This window comes from Sitophilus oryzae, unplaced genomic scaffold (assembly GCF_002938485.1).
Source record: "Sitophilus oryzae breed Bouriz unplaced genomic scaffold, Soryzae_2.0 scaffold_469_pilon_pilon, whole genome shotgun sequence".
NCBI classification, from domain to species: domain Eukaryota; kingdom Metazoa; phylum Arthropoda; class Insecta; order Coleoptera; family Curculionidae; genus Sitophilus; species Sitophilus oryzae.
The window spans coordinates 1,012,123-1,033,117 of record NW_022147050.1 but is presented as its reverse complement, the minus strand read 5'-3'; the positions used below and the strand labels follow the sequence as shown (position 1 = coordinate 1,033,117).

General features: G+C 30.3%; 2 protein-coding genes across 2 annotated transcripts; one reads left to right on the top strand and one right to left on the bottom strand.

The window, feature by feature from the left end:
• Positions 1-673: 673 nt before the first annotated feature.
• On the bottom strand, positions 674-5,590 carry LOC115886147 (deoxyuridine 5'-triphosphate nucleotidohydrolase-like). Its single transcript, XM_030905221.1, has 2 exons — positions 1,387-5,590; positions 674-1,323 (listed from the first exon to the last, which is right to left on the bottom strand). The coding sequence occupies exons 1-2, from the start codon at positions 1,625-1,627 to the stop codon at positions 1,124-1,126; spliced, it is 441 nt and encodes a 146-aa protein (XP_030761081.1). The 5' UTR covers positions 1,628-5,590; the 3' UTR covers positions 674-1,123.
• Positions 5,591-9,464: 3,874 nt separating this feature from the next.
• LOC115886143 lies at positions 9,465-14,156 on the top strand. Its single transcript, XM_030905218.1, has 2 exons — positions 9,465-10,391; positions 10,447-14,156. Exon 2 carries the CDS (start codon positions 12,361-12,363, stop codon positions 13,288-13,290), a length of 930 nt encoding a protein of 309 aa, XP_030761078.1. The 5' UTR covers positions 9,465-10,391; positions 10,447-12,360; the 3' UTR covers positions 13,291-14,156.
• The last annotated feature ends 6,839 nt before the right edge of the window (positions 14,157-20,995 follow it).

The following is a 20,995-nucleotide window of genomic DNA, read 5'->3' as shown; positions in this document are numbered from 1 at the left end:
AATTGGCTGTAGATCTACTACCTGGAGATGCTTAGCAAAAACTAATAAGATACTATCCAGAATTCACGAACACCATCTTTGCTCAAAACCCAACTGTAAGTAGTTATCTTACCCCTATACTGCGACAGGTTCCATCGACTTCCTGAAATTTTCAGGCATTTCAGTGACTTTCAGGAGTTCTTGTAAATTACCTGCCTGAAGGAAGTGTATTTACCTGTTACAGTATAGGTATTAATTACATAAATGTAAAAGAAGTGAATGTCAATACCAGAGGCTATAGAAAAGGGCTTTATTTACTCCCCATGGCTAAAGGACCATAATTGGGGTAGTTTAGGGGTCGGTTTGGGGTAGTGTGTTTTATGTATAGAAACATATTGATCGGTATATGTTTGGTAACCACATTATTATTAATTGATTGTTAATTGAGTATTTAATTAGAGGTTAAAGGTGTCGATAAGTGTATTTACGTCTGTAAGGTTAAATGTTAAGATAACAGTGGTTAATTTTAGCAAGCTGTTTACGAAATAGTTGGTGTTGATGAAAATGTTTTACTTATTTAAACGTATTAAATGATATCAACCTAAATGATTGACTAACTTATCCTAATTTTAATATAAAGTATAGTAAAACAAGAAATGGTTGAACATACAGTAGAAACAAGAACAAGAAATAGTTGAACTAAAATATGTTTTATTGTTATTTTAAATTTTACATTTATATTTATATTATCGATTAGATATGTTTCGTCGTATAAATGCTTGTCGTATAAGTGTTTGTTGTAGATCCATTTTTTCTCTGACGACTGGTTTAACAGCTTCTGGTACCTTTGATTTTTCTGCAAGTCTTTTTAAATTATTACATGTCATTTCCTGAGGATCATTACACACTGCCAACTAATCTTTTACATTCATACTTAAGTAAAGTTCTTCTGTTTAAGTACTCTTCTGTAATCTTTGTTTTTGCTTCAATTTCGGTAATATTTGTCTTTACCATGATGTTTGTATACATTAATAATAATAAAAACAGACTGATGATCTTTTTACTTATATAGTAAGAAAATGGGGAGAGGGAAAGATAGAGATATGAAATTATATATTAAGGCATTTTTGTTTTCACATTAATTTTATTTCGCCGTAGAACCAAATCCTTTTTCACCACGTTCTGTGTTCGAAATGGATTTTTCTACCTGTAGTAGCGGGTAGAATATTCGTTCACAGATAATTTGTGCTATTCTGTCTCCAATTTGAACATGAAAATCTTTATATGAATGGTTGAATAAAACCACTTTAATCTCCCCTCTGTAATCTTCGTCAATAACTCCTGCTATAAAAAGAAAAAATATATGTAATTAAAATTACTTTTAATGATATAGATATAAATTTTTACCTCCCACATCAATAAAATGGCTTACAGGCAAACCAGACCTTGGTGCTATTCTACCATAGCAAATTTTAGGTAATTCCAATTTTATACCAGTTGGAATTGTTGCTTTCCCCTTCGCTGGTACAATAGTATTTAGCAGGCTTTTCAAATCATGCCCTGCTGCTTTTAAACTATCTTTGGTTGGTTCAAAGGCATGTGAAACAATTTTGTTATACTTTAAGATTGGAACTTGTTCTTGTTCCATTGTCTGAGTTACTTCAAAATTGAAAGGTAATTAAAAATAATAATGATAATAATAAGTGGATAAAACCATTGGTTATATCTCTATGGTAACGTATCTGTAAATATATAATTAACAATTCTTTTATCATCATGTGGTGTAAGGGCAATTTTTTTTGGTTTATTGTATATACTTCATGTTTTTTACTACGAATTAGTTGTTCATTAGTGTGAATTTCAGTTTTATTAAATAAACAGTTATAATAATCATCAAAAGTGATTGTTTTTAGAGAAGTATTAGTTATTCCTTTAGCTTTTTTAGTGACACCTAAATCTTGTAACTTATTTTTTTGTTCAGTTGTTAATTTTTCCTTTTCGGCATGCGAATAGAAGAGTTTTAAAGCATACATTTTTGATTTCAATCCAACAAATTCACTTAAGATTCTTTCAGAGCATTCGTCTTTCATTTTTCCTAATACCTTTTTATTTACCAGTGGAATATTATAAATGTTTTCTGATGGATAATCAGACGTATCAAATCTATCAATATCATTTTTAATGTGTTTATACATATCTTCAACTTGAAAAAATTAATGAATCGGTATCTGTATACAAGAGTTTTGCATTTGTATTAAAAGTTGGTTTAATATAATTGTAATGAAAATCATATAAAATAGTTTTAGAAATGTCTAAAATGCTAAAACCAATATGTATGGGTTTATTAAATTTTATATTAAGTCGTTTCATTTCAATAATAACCATATTTTCATCAAAAATAGTCAAACTGTCAAAATTTGGTTTAGATATATAATTTTTTGCTCCATGTATTCCTAACCAAGTAGTTACTAATTTAATGTCTTTATATTTTCGTACGTTTTCCACGGTGTTTCCGAAAACACCATTATTCATTAGCTTAAAGAAGTTCTTTTCAAAATCATTTTTACTTTGTTGACGTATTATTCATTAGCTTAAAGAAGTTCTTTTCAAAACCATTTTTACTTTGTTGACGTAAGTTGGTATTTAAATCAATATATCTGTTTAACCATGGAAATTGTTTAAATTTTAAAATTTTATGAATTTTTGTAACTCGTAATCCTAAACTTAAAGCCTGTTTTAAGTTTCTATAGTGAATAACATATTTTTTTTTATCAAATAGAGTTGTTAATAATTTGGTAGTTGTTAATAATTTTTGTTGTTTTGAGGATGATGTGGGTGGTCTTAGATGTTAATCTTTATGTAAATTATGAATTTCTTTTGGATATTCTGAATCTATTTCAAGAATATATCCTATATTTGAATTATCTGGTGTATTAATAATATTTTCCGAGTAACATGCAGAATTTTCAATCCATCTAAATTCACCTATAGGTAATGATTCGCCACATTGCAGTTCCATATAAATTATTAATATCAAAATACATTAAATATGATGTTGAGTTTGTAGGATCATATTCATTCTCTATGTACTTATTATTAGCTTTCCCATATCGATTATTACATTGTGAAATTCCACCCCTTATCCCCTTTTCAATCATCATTATTTGATCTATATCTGTTATTAATTCTAATTCAATTTGTGAAATATAAAAACAAGCTGAATAAGCCAATCCTGGAGCAGTGAAATACTTTAAACAATTTAAATTATATGTTTTATAACTTATTTGTCTGAAATTTTCAAAAACGTCAGCCAATAATAAAACATCAGTTTTTAGATACAATTCCATGTATTCACGCAAGTTTTTAATTTTAAACGTATTCCAAACATTGATAGCATGATTATAATGTTCTTGTGTTACCCCACGTTTTTTTAATTTATTATAGAAATTATCTCTTGAAGGTAATTGAAGGTTTTCCAATATTTCCCAACTGTTTAGGTAATCATATGGAAATATACCTTTTCTAGATAATAAATTAAATTCCTCATTAGTTTTACAGAAACTTCTTGTTATAGTTTTTTCTGTAGAATCTAGGTAAGAACTTAATTTATCTAAACTGGCATGAATCTAAACGAATCTAAAAACCTAAATTGAATGTTTGTATTTTCTATGTATTTTGTAAATGATATATACTTTTCCTTATTGATTGGTAAAAGTGTTATTAAACCACCAATTTCAGTGGACAATTTCTTTATGATAAAATAACTATCATAACCAGATAGATTGTGAAATAAAACAGGTATCATATGATCGTCTACATAGTTAAGGTTACATAAAGAATGAGCACTTCCTCTGCATTTACCGGTAAAGTGGCAATGATCTTTAACTTTTAAATCATTTTCAGTAAATGGTTTAGAACAAATGTGACAAGTTGTTAAGTTATGAAATAATGCTTGTTCTGAAATTGTTAACGGAATCATTGGAACTATTTTATTAAAAATTGGATGTAGTTATAAAGTAAAGCTATTTTTTTTTTAATTCCTGACAGAACCAACTAATACAATTTTTTCCAGTATAAATATTAAATTTGGAAATGGAATTATCAAAATTACATAACAGATAATACGCAATGTTACATGGTATATGTTTTTGATATTTCTGTATATTACCCACAGTTGAGTCATTAATATTTTCTAATAAACTTGCAATATCTGCATAAATTACAAAAGGAAATTTTTCTTTATTTTTAAACTGATCAAATTTAATATATTTTTCTTTTAAAGTTGGTAGAGTAATTTTAGTTTTATTAATATTTTTACATGACCACATATGTTTAGTTAAAACCTCTCGAGAATAAAAATGATTTAGACAACGATCACAATAAAATTTTGAAGTACTTACATCACCAGTTTGTTGATTTAATAATCTTGATAGATTTTTAATTAACGCAAAATGAAAAATTTGTTTAAAGGAGATAATATCATTACTAAAATGATTTTCATCATTATCACTATCACTATCATTATTATTAAATATTTTATTTGTAGAGAGCATTAATAAATTAACTTTCATCAAATAATTAAACGTACTTAAACATACTGGTAAAACTGTTTTCTTTTCTACAGTAAAAACGTTACTAGAAATATTATTCATTGCTTCAAATTTTTTTATATCCTTTAGTTTTACTGGAAAATTAATATTATCACATTTTAAAAACCTCACTAAAATGAAGATAAGAAGACGTTCTTCTTGGATTTTGATTAGAGCTACAAGGATACAATGCTGCTACTATAGACCAGAGAAAACAATAATTATCTTTATTTTCAATATTAAGAACCCCTTTAGTATTTTGAATAAATTTTGGTATCGATACATATGTTGAATTGCTTACATTTATTGGTGTATAGTTATTAAAATTAATTTTTAATTGTAATATTTGATTAAGAGCCCATCCAGAATCTCGTTCTTGAAACTCTTCCAGTTTTTTCAATAAATTATTTTTAATATGATCATCATAAAAAAATTTTTAAATTTATATTGTGATCTACTGCTCGATTTTTTGTAGAAAAATGTTTAATTTCAGTTTCCCCAGTTTGAGGTTTAATAAAATTTCCTAAAAAGATGACATTTATTTTTAATAATGATTTCTGAACTTCTTTTTTAACTTTGCACAAAAAAGATCTATAAGTTTTTTTAAAAAATATGACTGGGTCTTTAATACTAAAATTAATTATTGCTCCTGTTCTAATGCGATTTTTGAAGCAAGAATCAAGTTCAATCCAACATAATTCTTTTTTCTGTTTAATTTTTTTTATATTTAAATTGTTCTCTGAGATACTTAAGTAAACTCAAATTAGATTCTAATTTTGAAGAAATATTTTTTTCTGTTTTATTACTATTTTTTAAATATTTTTTTAAAATTAAAATAGTTTTGTTTAAGTATTTTATCCACTTATTCTATTCATTTATATTTTTAATTAACACATGTTGAGTTGGTTGGATGATTGTTTATTTGTTTGTCTGATGTGATTTCAATAGCAACTGAAGTCTATTTTCTTTTTAATTGAGTTTATATATTTTTTCATATTAGAATATTAAATATATCAAAGTACATAAATCAAAGTTCATTTCTAATAATAACTTAAATAGACATATTTAGGTACTTTACATTAATAAACAAATTTTATTAATATCAATTTTAATAATAATTAAAACAAACATGTTTATTTCAATATTTACTTCATGTTAATAAACAATCTTGAATCAAATATTAATAAACAATAATTTTGTTTATTAAAATTATTATCAGAAAATATAATAATAAAATTGATGTAAACATATTTACTTCATGCTCGTGAACAATTTTTATCTGTTTATTTTGTTTAGACAAACATATTTACTTCATGTTAATAATAATATTTTGAAACAAATATTAATATAAACATGTTAATAAATAATTTTTATCTGTTTATAATAATATGGTGAATCAAATATCGATAAACATGTTTACTACTTATGAATAAATAAATTTTGTTTACATCAATTTTATTATTAGATTTTATAGACGGTTTAACATTTATTTTCTGATAATAATTTTAATAAACATATTTACTTCATGTACATGAACAACTTGTATATGTTTATTTTATTTTGATAAACATATTCACTTCATGTTAATAAAAAAATTATATCTGTTTATAATAATATTTTGAATCAAATATTGATAAATAATAATTTTAAAAACAAACATGTTTATTACTTATGAATAAACAAATTTTGTTTTTCTGATAATTTGAACAAACATGTTTATTTCATATTAATAAACAAATTTTGTTTATGCAATACAATAATGTTTATTTCATATTAATAAACAAATTTTGTTTGTATCATTATATTTTATAGACTAGTTGATATCTATTTTAATTCAAAACAAAAATGTTTATTTCATATTAGCGAATAATGTTTATCCTTAGAAACATTGTAAAATTTTAATGAGTAGAATATTATTATTATCAAACAACTCGTGATACATTTTTTAATTATTTAGTAATATATATATACATTTAAATTTTACGTTAGGACATATTCAATCAAGAACGATTGAAATATTATAATGAATACCCCAAGCATTTTCATTTTCGAAACTTTGGAAAAGGGCCGTCTGCCCAATAAGTTGTTACTTGTTTTTTTTAAAAAACTTATTCAGGTAAGTTTATTATTACACATTGTTTAGTGATTGTTATTTATTTTTCTTTTATTGTTTTCTTAGATATGGGAGAAAAGATATTAAGAACGTTAATGGTAAAGTTCATTTATATCTAACGTATTCGCCGAGGAACAGTACGTTGGAAAAAAAATTGAAAGGGTTGCCAGTAAAATACATGCGAGTCGTGGCTGATAATGATGAGGAATTACAATTATTCCTCTATGGAATTAAAGAGTTCGGTGAACTAAATTTCTCAACAACAGAAGAAGAAGAGGAAAGAAGATTAACAGATGTGCTACCACCACCACAAGCACTACCCCAACAAGAAGAACAACCAAAACATAAAAAGATTAAAATATTAGAAAACAGGATACTCAAGCCAGCATCGTCAGCAACAGTGTCACCAACAGAGTTCATTACAATCTACGATGATGATGCTGACAACTACGAGAGCCAGAAATTTACGGTTTTATAACTTATTTTATTAATATATTCTGTATATTATTATTAATATAATTCAGAATAAAAGACTATATTAAAATTTTAAATGTTTTATTTAATACAATATTATTATTTACAATATACATACTAATATTTTTTACAATAAACATACCAATAGTACAAGAAATAAGCGTTTTCAACTGCACAATATAAATTATTGTCTAAATGTTGTCCACAATCGTAAGATTTAAATATACCCTTTAATTGATCAAATGCTAGACATCTCTCAGTTTCTAAGTCAATGATATCGTTAGTTAAAAATTTTTCTAACCATTTTTTTTCTCGATTCCTTTAACTGCAATAATTTCTTCATGTACATTTTCTTTAATAAAATTTGAAATATTTTCACAGGGTAGATAATTTTGTCCAGATGATCCATCGAATTCTAAACCATGTAAATATTTACTTGACCAGCACATACGATTCTGAACTTTTATATTATAGTGTTTCAATTCAACTGGATAAGTGATGAATTTATGACCAACTAAATAACCATTATCAACGTTAATAATTGCTATTTCCTTACATATAAAATTTCTTTGTCCATATTGGAAACCTTGTACATCAATTATGAACATTATAAAGATTTTTGCTTTTTAAAATAATGAGGACACTTCTAGTTACTCTGTCTGACGGCAACTGATAATTTTAATTGATTCGTATAATATTAAAGGAATTTTAGAGAGATAAAGAAATGAAAACATGTTTACAGTACTTTTACTGTACTTGTTAGTGGGTTGTATTTTACTAATTTATCATGTAAAATTAAACAATATGCAGTAGTCTTGGCAGGTATCGATTCACCTGTTTCAAATTCAATACGAATATCGACTGCACCACTCTTTAAAATATCCTCTCCTTGACGTGAACAATCTATAACCACCAGAGGAACATTGTTCTTGAACTGAATGGGATAGTAAGTCGGTTCACTAAACGGTTTATAGTAGTATGATTTTTGGAACTGAGTATACATTTCATATAGAACTGCATATCTATTAGTTAAATCTATATTCCCAATAATAATATAACGAGGCTTTTCCAACTGATTACTTGATTTAACAGCCCATGTATGGTTTTTAGTCTGTTGCAATTCTGGATATTCATGCAATTCCCAACTTCTAAAGGCAATTGGTAAATCTCTATTGTTTTCAGATGTTTTCAAAATTTTTTAACAATCGCAATTTTTGGCTATCATTAACTGAAGTAGGCATTGGGCCACCTTAGACCAAGGTCAGCCCCGATTTTCTCCCTAAATTTAGGGAAATTTTCCCGTCCATAGTGCCCCACCCTATGTAAACTTATAACATAGCGTATATGTAATTTCCCTAAATCTACTGAATTTTAGATTTGGCAACGTCGCATATCGCCGAGCGCCCGGCAACACCGCATCTGTCAAGCGCCAGCGCCATCTACCGCGTAATATCCCTAACCATATCGGACAGCGCCACCTACCGTGTAATAGACCAACGTCACCTAGCGGGTAGCGCAGCGCCATCTATCGAATCTATCTTAAGTTATATGACAAACGCCATCTATCATGTAATATACACAGCCTTTCACTCCAAGTAGGTAGCACGAACACTGATCTAGAACTTAATCCAGACGGTTCTTTAATTCACCATATACACCCTACAATAACTACATTCTAACAATACGAACATATAACCGCCTTAATGCAAATTTACATTTATGCCGTTTATACGCCCGCATCTTTCCAAATGTCTTCAAACACCAGACACATTTTCGAAAATGTGAATGTGCTCGCAGTTGTGTAGGGGTAAACACACGAAAACACCAATTACACACATAAACCCGCTCTTCCCGCGAAATAGTACATAATGCATCCATTACGCTATCAGAGACAGAAATAATTTTTGCAGACGTTGTGCAGTTTTAAAAAAAAGATGCGGTAATAGGAAATGATCGAACACACATACATCCTTATCAAAGTTTTTTATCACAAAAAAATAGACGGGGGTTTGTTATAAAAGAGAGAGGACATTTTCTAATAAACGTTTATTATTTTGTACTAGTAGTAGTAAAAATGCCATCACGTAAGTATTAATTTATAATATTTTATTTTTAAAAAGCTTAAATACCTAACACATAAAAGTTTATTTTTTAACGTTTTTCATATACTTTAAGGAGAGAGCTTAATTTTTAATATATTTTATTTTCTATGATTACTAATTTTAAGGGTCCTAACACATAAATATTTATTTTTAACGTTTAGTTTTTCATATACATATTTTAAGGAGAGAGCTTAATTTTAATATGTTTAATAATAATTTTTAATACATTTTATTAAGGGACCTAACACATAAATATTTATTTTTAACGTTTTTCATATACTTTAAGGAGAGAGCTTAATTTTTAATATATTTTATTAAGGGGCCTAACACATAAATATTTATTTTTAACGTTTAGTTTTTCATATGACCTAACACAAAGCTTAATTTTGAATATATTTTATTAAGGGACCTAACACATAAATATTTATTTTTAACGTTTAGTTTTTCAATTACTTTAAGGAGAGAGCTTAATTTTAATATATTTTATTAAGGGGCCTAACACATAAATATTTTTTAACGTTTTCATATACTTTAAGGAGAGAGCTTAATTTTAATGTATTTTATTAAGGGACCTATCACATAAATATTTATTTTTAACGTTTTCATATACTTTAAGGAGAGAGCTTAATTTTAATGTATTTTATTAAGGGACCTAACACATAAAAGTTTATTTTTTAACGTTTAGTTTTTCATATGACCTAACACAAAGCTTAATTTTAATGTATTTTATTAAGGGACCTAACACATAAATATTTATTTTTAACGTTTTCATATACTTTAAGGAGAGAGCTTAATTTTAATGTATTTTATTAAGGGACCTAACACATAAAAGTTTATTTTTTAACGTTTAGTTTTTCATATGACCTAACACAAAGCTTAATTTTAATGTATTTTATTAAGGGACCTAACATATAAAAGTTTATTTTTAACGTTTTCATATACTTTAAGGAGAGAGCTTAATTTTAAGGGTCTAAGTTTTATTTTTAATGATTTTACCTAACCATAAAAATATTTAGACCTCTAACACATAAAAGTTTTAACGTACAGTTTTAATTTTATTTTTTCTTTTCAGACTTTTCTTTCTGCCTCGACTTCGCGCGAGACATCACCTGGGATTATTACCCCGGCGAGGATGTAAGTCTTTTCGAGATATTGTTATTATAGATTTAAATATGGTCGTTTTTTACAGTTCGCTTACATTTTGTCGCCTCAACCGGCTCCAGGGCCCTGTCCCCCGCAGCCCCTGGAGCAACTCTGGGCCGACCAGGTGGGGGAGGTATTTATGACCATATGGGCGGACACCACAGATAAGGTGGTGTATGTGTATTACACCACCGCCCAAGAAGAAAATATAGACGTATAGTAAAAAAATAATTTGAATAAAGAGATATAAAAATATTGAGATGTTTTCTTTTACATAACCCACCTATAATTTTTATTTCAGAAAAAAAATACAAAGTTTTAAAAATACCGTTTATTTAAAAGCCTAGCAGTGAGAGTTACAATATTTATTTCTAAGAGGCAAACAATATAAAATATGAATATAAAACAAAAAATTTAAAAAAAAAATAATATTTATATATATATACGCCGAGAGAGAACAAAATTTTATCATGTTGCTAGGATAATAATACAAAATTAAAGCCAAGTACAAAAAATTTAAAAGTAGAGGGAGATGGCCGATTCTGCATCAGGAGCAGGAGCAGGACCAAGGAGCCGGAAGTGACGTCATCAGCTAAGAACATGTAAAATAGGCTAATAAACAAGAATAAACAGGTTTAAACAACAAACAACAGCTTTTGAACTGCTTTTAACGGCTTTTTAGCTTAAAACAACAGACCTGTTCATTTTTTGTTCAAACCCGTTTATTTCTGTTTTAAAGCGATTCAAAGCGGTTCAAACCTGTTTATTCTTGTTTATTAGCCTATTTTAACTGTTCCTAGCTGATGACGTCATTTCCGGCTTCTTGCTCCTGCTCCTGATGCAGAATCGGCCATCTCCCTCTACTAACGTCTACCTCCGGAACTACCGCGCGCCACCTATCGGGTAGGTCAATAATGAAGGTAACTGTAATTTAGGACGCATGACGTCATCCACCTGACGTCATACAGATATTTTAATTTATTTTTAATAAAAAAGTTCGGTGTAGGGTTTGAACCACGGACCTGCCGATCACCAATCTAACGCCTTAACCAACATGACCACAAACGTATTTAAAATTAATTGTAGGTATGTCTATATGAGGGCCCCAAACTAAAGCTGTCTCAAAGGTATAGATCACCTAATGAACGACGTTCGTACTTGTGTACGAATATACCGTCAAATACCATATACGAGCGCCATTCACCATATGCCATATACCTAGCCCTGCGCCCCCGGGGACCCCCATTAAAAATTTATTAGCACCATTGATTTATCAAAAATAAAAGCAGAATATTTACTTACCACAAAATAGCTATAGGGGCGTAGCACCAGCAGCAGCAGCAGCAGCACCAGCAGCACCACCAGCAGCCCCAGCAGCCCCAGCAGCGCAAGGTAAGTACCTAAACTATCTCTAGGATGTGGGAGCAGCGGCATACGTGTTGTCGCGACGACCACCGCTTAAAGACTGATACAAAAATAAATGTAGCCCTTATTTAAAAGTTTTTATAATAACATTGTTGTTGAAGGTTGAAACCATTACCAAAAGCAAACGTCAAAAAAAAATCAACGAGCCCTTATTTCTAAGTAAACACGTATCAGAGACCCTTTGTAATGCAAAAACGTTAATATATATCATTGATTTAATAATTTATCAAAATTAACTAATAAGTACTGTTAAAAGCATAGAGTAATTAAAGTTGTAGTGCGACCTGGTTACCCAACAATTGTTTGTTTAATATTTCATTAATTATTGCAACAACAAAAGCATAGCATACCATCTTTTGTAACTAGGTTAGCCAATTCGAATAAATGTATTCAAAGGGTGAACATGTGTTTGATTTTCCCGTATTGGAATGAGACGACATCACATGGCGATCCTGCCAGGACATGTACGTAACTCCCGACTACCATCCAGCATCCACATGATGTCAGAAATGGTCAGATATTAAACAACTCCAGTATGAAAATATTGGATAGAACGTTTATTGTCAGAATTAAACGAATAATAAACAGACAAGAAACCATCATTGTTGTAACGGACCACCAGATTAACATGTCGACCTTTAATACGATCATGAGCTACTACGCGGCGAGATTTTACAGTGAAGAAGGGCACCATGATATAAACAATGGGAGGCTACTAACATGCATGGCGGGGATAATAGCCAACTGTTCGGACTTCCGTGCCATTAGACCCTGGCAAAGCATGGCAAATGCATACAAGACCGCCGGAATAGAACTTATTATGCAGGAAATGACCAAAGATGAATTCATGATCTTCGTCACTAATGACGAACGAACACAGGAATTTATAGACCTCTTCGGAGACGATATAGGGTACGTTTTGCAAGACACAAAAACACCGTTCGTAATCTGTTTGACCATAGTCATGGGTATGGTGAAGACGCTGACCACCGCTAACTATTTTAAATGGACAGAGGGTAGGGTTCGAACATTCGCTGGGACTCTTGGGGATACGTATACGATGAACAACTATAAACAGAACATGTACCCAAAGTTATCTGCTTTTAATGGACTTAACGCCATAGCATCGGCGAATCACGTAGTAAGAAAAGAGTTATATTTTGCTATAGTGGCCATAGGCGTACAAAAGAAAAATTTTATTACGATGGCTTTCGCCGAGGTCCACCACTTGATGCGTGGACATGAAATGCAACATCTCATTTTGATAGATAAATACATATTTGAAGAGCACCCAGAGTTGCTGGACACCGTACTGCTCAGAGGCCTGAAGCCTAGGTTCGGACAAGCTCTACAGTTACTAAAAGAACAAAATGTAGAGGACAGACTATATATCAAAATCTCAAAGATTCAAAATGGCTCAAAAAAATGTGTCATACGTTCCAGGAACCATTTCTATGGCGAATGAGATCAGAAAATATCCCTTAACACCAACATCCAACATTGGACCTCGAGACATAATAAACAAACAATTGTTGGGTAACCAGGTCGCACTACAAAGTTAATGATGCAAATTTCCTATAAAAACAAAGATTAAATTTGTCATCTGTCATAGACTTCGGCAAACATCGGTTGTTATCGTAAGCGCGCTAAAACCAGTGGGGTGTGGTACTGATCTTTGTCGCGCAAGCTCCAAAACAAACAAACAGAAAAAAAATATAAATATGTACATAATGCAAAACATAACGTACCCAAGGCCTTTGTTAACGCTAAAACAAAGTTTAGAGGCTACTAAAAAACAGACAAATTTAACAACTTATATCGAACTTGGAAGAAATGTAGGCACAGAAAAATTTAAAAAATGTGTACATAATATAATGCAAAACATAACGATTGAGGGAATGAAAATTAATTTAAGAGTATTAAAGCAAAAAGATATAGGTTAGAAATCCATACTCACCAGGTTTAACACATACACTTACATACTTCTTCTTCAATATAGCATTCAAACACTTTTCACAACTGCTGGAAATAGACTAAACACAACACCCGAAAGTATATGTGGTTTATGATAAATAAATACGATGCTGACGTCATACCATTTCTTGGAACTATATGTATGAACATAATATGTAACTATACGTATTTATCCTACATATATGTATTTATCCACCCCTTATAATATTAGGGATGAATGCCAAAAAGGGCTAGGGGTGAAAGATCGCTATCAGCCGGGGTGGCAAAGCCACTTTTTCCGCTATGTGCGCATATTTTCCTTTTATGGTTTAGCTGAAAAACACGTTTTGGTCGGTTCGCGCAGGGGCCTTAATTAAAAGTGTGCAAACAAAACATATATATATATATATATATATATATATATATATATATATATATATATATATATATATATATATATATATATATATATATATATATATATATATATATATATATATATATATATATATATATTCTTATATTCTTGGAACCGGTATGCTACAAGGAGCTCGAATTTCGATAAATAAAACTGAGGAGCCTTAATTATTATACTATTACATGAGGATATTTAACTGAATTAAAAGGGTACTATGTAAAAACTGCAACAGAGTGTCGAACAAATCCAAAAATAAATAATCTTTCGTACTTAAATTTATCGGAATTGGTTGTATTATTATTATTATTATTAACACACGTCATTAGGGTCACACCCTAACATAAAAACCTCTTTTGAGATTGAAAAATACACTACTATTGAGGGTTTAGTAAAGATTTACTAAAAAAAATATAACGATTGAGGTAGGGAAGGAATGACATTTTTCCAAAGCAAAAAGATACTAAAAAATATATATTTTTCAACCTATCATCTAATCACACAAACCTTAAAAATAAGTACTCACCGATGTCTATATAAATCCATCTAAAACACACACACATTTTGAAGCCTTACAAAAAAAAAGTTCACCGGCACCGCGTAAACAAACTGAAAAGATCGAACGCCCACGGTTAACGTTACTAAAGAATCGATCAAGGTCTAAAAAAGATATTATAAACAATAAAATTAATATACAGGGTGTGGCTAATTTAGTTGGTTGCTTTTATAAGAATAAACATGAGAGAGAGAGTACTTTCAAATTTTTATGGTGTAACCTTATAAAAACAACCTTAAACCACAGCACCAACGATAAGGTATTAGCCACATTGCTGGGGACACATTCACACAACCTTTCACTCCAAGTAGGTAGCACGAACACTGATCTAGAACTTAGTCCATACGGTTCTTTAATTCACCATATACACCCTACAATAACTACATTCTAACAATACGAACATATAAACGTTTTAATGCAAATTTACATTTATGCCGTTTATACGACCGCATCTTTCTAAATGTTTTCAAACACCAGACACATTTTCTAAAATGCGAATCTGTTTGCAGTTCTGTAGGGGTAAACACATGAAAACACCAATTACACACAAAAACCCGCTCTTCGAGCGAAATAGTACATAATGTATCCATTACGCTATCAGAGACAGAAATAATTTTTGCAGACGATGTGCAGTTTTAAAAAAAAAGACGTGGTAATAGGAAATGATCGAACACATATGCATCCTTATCAAAGTTTTTTATCACAAAAATAGACGTGGGATTTGTTATAAAAGAGAGGATATTTTCTAAAAACGTTTATTATTTTGGACTAGTAAAAATGTCATCAAGTAAGTATTAATTTATAATATTTTTTTTAAAAGCTTAAAGACCTAACACATAAATATTTATTTTTTAACACTTAGTTTTTCATATTCTTTAAGGACCTCTATAACAAAACTTAATTTTTAATATGTTTAATAATTTTTAAGGGACCCAAACTTAATTTTTAATATATTTTATTAAGGGGTCTAACACATAAATATTTATTTTTTAACACCTAGTTTTTCAAATACTTTAAGGACCTCTAACACAAACTTAATTTTTTGATATATTTTTATTTTCTATGATTAAGGGTCCTAACACATAAAAGTTTATTTTTTAACGTTTAGTTTTTCATATACTTTAAGGGCCTCTAACACAAAGCTTAATTTTTAATATGTTTAATAATAATTTTAAGGGACCCAAACTTAATTTTAATGTATTTTATCAAGGACCCTAACACATAAAAGTTTATTTTTTTAACGCTTAGTTTTTCATATGACCTAACACAAAACTTAATTTTTAATATGTTTAATAATTTTTAAGGGGTCTAAACTTAATTTTTTAATATATTTAATAATTTTAATGATTTTCCCTAACCATAAAAATATTTAGAACTCTAACACATAAAAGTTTTTAACGTATAGTTTTAATTTTATTTTTCCTTTTCAGACTTTTCTTTATGTCTCGGGTTCGCCCAAGCCGTTGTCGGGGATATCTACCCCGGTGAGGATGTAAGTCTTTTTGAGATATTGTTATTATAGATTTAAATATGTTTATTTATTTCTTTACAGTTTGCATTCATTTTGTCACCACAACCTGCCCCAGGGGCCGCGCCTCCACCGCCGCTGGAACGACTGTGGGAGGACCAGGTGGGGCCGGTCTACATCACCATATGGGTGGACGCCACGGATAAGGTGGTGTTTGTCTATTATACGACATAACAAACACCACCAACAACTAAACGATATACTGATGAGCTAGCAGGGAAAGTCCGCGAAGAGATAAAATTTCAAGCTCGCTATTTGGAATGTGTGTTTGGTGTTTGAAAACGTTCGGTAAGAGGAGTAAAACGCCATAAATGTGTTTGTGAAAGGTGTAGACGTTGGACTGTATGGTTAATAATAGAAGAATAGGATTTTTGTATGTGAGTGGCGTTACCACGTTTTTACCCTTGCAGAGCAACGAACACATTCACATGTCCGAAAGTGTGTTTGGTGTTTGAAAACGTTCGGTAAGAGGAGTAAAACGCCATAAATGTGTTTGTGCAAGGTGTAGACGTTGGACTTTATGGTTAATAATAGAAGAATAGGATTTTTGTATGTGAGTGGTGTTACCACGTTTTTACCCTTGCAGAGCAACGAACACATTCACATGTCCGAAAGTGTGTTTGGTGTTTGAAAACGTTCGGTAAGAGGAGTAAAACGCCATAAATGTGTTTGTGCAAGGTGTAGACGTTGGACTTTATGGTTAATAATAGAAGAATAGGATTTTTGTATGTGAGTGGCGTTACCACGTTTTTACCCTTGCAGAGCAACGAACACATTCACATGTCCGAAAGTGTGTTTGGTGTTTGAAAACGTTCGGTAAGAGGAGTAAAACGCCATAAATGTGTTTGTGAAAGGTGTAGACGTTGGATTGTATGGTTAATAATAGAAGAATAGGATTTTTGTATGTGAGTAGTGTTACCACGTTTTTACCCTTGCAGAGCAACGAACACATTCACATGTCCGAAAGTGTGTTTGGTGTTTGAAAACGTTCGGTAAGAGGAGTAAAACGCCATAAATGTGTTTGTGCAAGGTGTAGACGTTGGACTTTATGGTTAATAATAGAAGAATAGGATTTTTGTATGTGAGTGGTGTTACCACGTTTTTACCCTTGCAGAGCAACGAACACATTCACATGTCCGAAAGTGTGTTTGGTGTTTGAAAACGTTCGGTAAGAGGACTAAAACGCCATAAATGTGTTTGTGAAAGGTGTAGACGTTGGACTGTATGGTTAATAATAGAGGAATAGAAAAATGGAGTCAAATATTAGATGTATATATTGGGATAGGATAATCACTTCTAGTAAAGCTTCGAGATGGAAGCAAGCATAAGAATAGTCATAGTTCAACCATATAGTATAAACGAGGAGGCGTTGTGCAAGGGATTGCAACACAGAACGGCAAAATAAACATGGTGGGTCTGTACCAAAATTACTCAAAGTCCTCCAACAGCAATATTACAGACCTCACCGGACCTACATTCCATGAAATGTCAAAATTAAACATTTAACAAACTAATTTGAGCAGGTTTTTCCATTCCTGACATAATCAAAAACAATAGTGTATGATTTCCACTACAATTATATTAAAAATAAATCTGGGGAATGTGCAAAATTGTTATATACACGAGATTCACACTATCGATAAAAAGCAACTTAAATCCATTAGATGATAAAAGGATTGCAAATTACCTTTAGACTGATACTAAACCAGACTTTTAGACTTATTACTAAAACCTGAAACATTTATTTGTAAATTTCAGAATTCTTTCCAATATGTTAATTGCGGAGACACAAGATATTGTAACACATGTAAACATTATGTTTGTTTTTCCTCTAGATCGATAGGTAAACATAATTTCGTTGACGACTTATATTCACCATTTATAAAAAATGATTTATACTGTAGAGAAGGTATGCCTGAAAATTAAATTTTCCAGGAAAATTATCAAGTTCCGATTTGAAAAGACTTACTGAGAAATCTGATATACCAGAATAATAAAAGGGAATAATAATAAAGGAACACATTGACGATTATCAAGCTATACATGAACATCTCTACATCACGAATGTACATGCATTGATATTACATTTAACATTAATTTAACTAATATAAAAAATATGTTCTCAATTTTTATAGGTGAAGCTAGTTGTTCAGTTTCAATGAAACCAATTATTGTTAACGAATTCTATGCCCTCTGTTCTTATGATACAAATCATAGGGTGTTAAGAACTATAATTTCGAACCATATGGTGGGCATGCAAAAAGAGGATGGAGGGCTATCAGAACAAAGTTGTTGAAGTATGGAAAAACACTTGAACCAGCATTTCAATATGACCCCCCGTCTGCTCTCTAGAAATGAGAGGAAAAAATGGCGGAGGTATAATGATAGCAAGTATAAGGAGCGAAAAAGTGTAGACGTTGGACTGTATGGTTATTAATAGAGGAATAGAAAAATGGAATCAAATAAAGTTACTTTTAGTATTGAATAGTGTAAATAGAAAATATATGTATCGTTTATATACTCCGGATGTTGGAAAGTAAAACAACATATTGACTTTATTCCAGTGTCCCGGTTAGGCAGGCGGTGCCTCATCGCGAAAATCAAAGCCACTCTATTGTGAAAGGTGTAGACGTTGGACTGTATGGTTAATAATAGAAGAATAGGATTTTTGTATGTGAGTGGTGTTACCACGTTTTTACCCTTACAGAGCAACGAACACATTCACATGTTCGAAAATGTGTTTGGTGTTTAAAAACGTTCGGTAAGATGAGTATGTATAAACGCCATAAATGCAAATTTTAATATAAGCGTTTGTATGTTCGCATAGTTAGAACGTAGCCATTGCGGGGATAATTATGGTTGTATGCGTGAATGTATGGTCTCAACAATGTATTGAGTTTATTCCATTATCCCGGTTAGACGATGCCTCACCTCGAAAATCAAAGACACTCTATTGTAAAAGGTGTATACGTTAGACTATATGGTTAATAAAAAAAGCACTCTTACAGTGCTAGTTAATGGGTTGTACTTTACTAATTTATCATGTATAATTAAACAATATGCAGTAGTTTTGGCGGGTATTGGAATTTATTCTTTGTATGTATTTTTTTAATAATTTATGGATTTGTTTTGATTTAAATACGTGTTCTAAGTATCGTGTAAACAACTTATTATTCATATGGTGTTATATATTTTTCTTTGTCCTAAAACATATAAATGCTGGGCATTATAGTCAAGCTTACTCTAAGATGAATACTCCCTCGATATTTATTTTTGAAAGCCTGGAAAAGAAGAGACTACCAACTAAATTGTTGGTTGTTTTTTAAAAAAAAATATTTAGGTATTTTAATTTATTATTCATTTATTGTTTTTTATTGTTTTTTCTATAAATAATTTTTTGTTGTTCCTTTAGATATGGGTTGAAAGAAGTAAAAGTGGTTAATGGAAGAGTACATCTATATCTGTCGTACCGCTGCAATATATCAGGGTGGTGGCAGAAGATGAAACAGAATTACAACTTTTCCTACAAGATATGAAAGAATTATCTAATATAAATTTCTACCGTCCTGTTGAGGAAGAGAGTACAAGTCAAATAGAGCCTTCAAACCACCACCACACTGATGAAGTGCAGGAGCCCAAACAAAAGAAAATAAGTGTTGGAGAACAGAATGGTTTACCCATCATCATCACAACAACAACAATTAATATAAGTGTACGATGAGGATGCTGACGAGTTTGAGGGACAAAAATACACAGTTCTAACACTGTAGTAGTTTATTCTTATATTTTATTATTATAGTCTATCTATATTTTAATAAAATACATTATTATTATTTTCAATGTTTTATTTAAAAGTTTTCCTTTTTACAATAAGTATACCAATAAAATAGGAAATATGCATTTTCAACTGCACAATACAAAGAATTATTTAAATGTTTTAAACAATGATAAGATTTGAATATATTTTTTAATTGATCAAATTAATGATGGACATCTTTCTATATATAAATCAATTAGTTCATTATCTATTATAAATTTTTCCAACCATTGCTTCTTTTCTGCTTTTTTAACAGCAACAACTTCGGAACATACATGTTTTTTAATAAAATTTGAAATATCTTCATATGGTAAACATTTTCATTCATCTTGGACCCCAACGACAAAGTTGTTATCGTATATTACACAAATAATTAATTATTATTAATAAATTATTATAAACAAAAAGTATTGAGGTGTTTTCTTTAGATAGCCCATCATTTAAAGAGAGAAACTAAAATAGTTAATTTAATTTTTATTTCAGAAAAAAAATGCAAAGTTTTAATAAACGTTTATTTTAAAGCCTATCAGTGAGAATAAAGATGGCCCAGCAGCAAGAGAATACTGTATTAATAGGTTCTGGCTTAAACGAAGAAAAACGGTTAAACCCTAACCCCAGATGATAATAAATATCCCATTATGAACATTACTAACGTTGATGGAAAATATGGTAAGCAAAGGCGGGTTGAACTAAAGAGTGGTATGGTAGTATACCTCCCCAAGCGGATGGCTTTAAGCAATGTAACCATTGAGAGTATTTTTCCTAAACAAAAAGCCCCCGTGTGTCGGGACTATAAGTACATTGAAAAATACAATGTTTCTACCCCTCTGCTAGAAATTGTAGAAGACTGTGAACAGTAGTAAGTTTATTTTCTTTAATTCGCTTCTAAACCTATTATTTA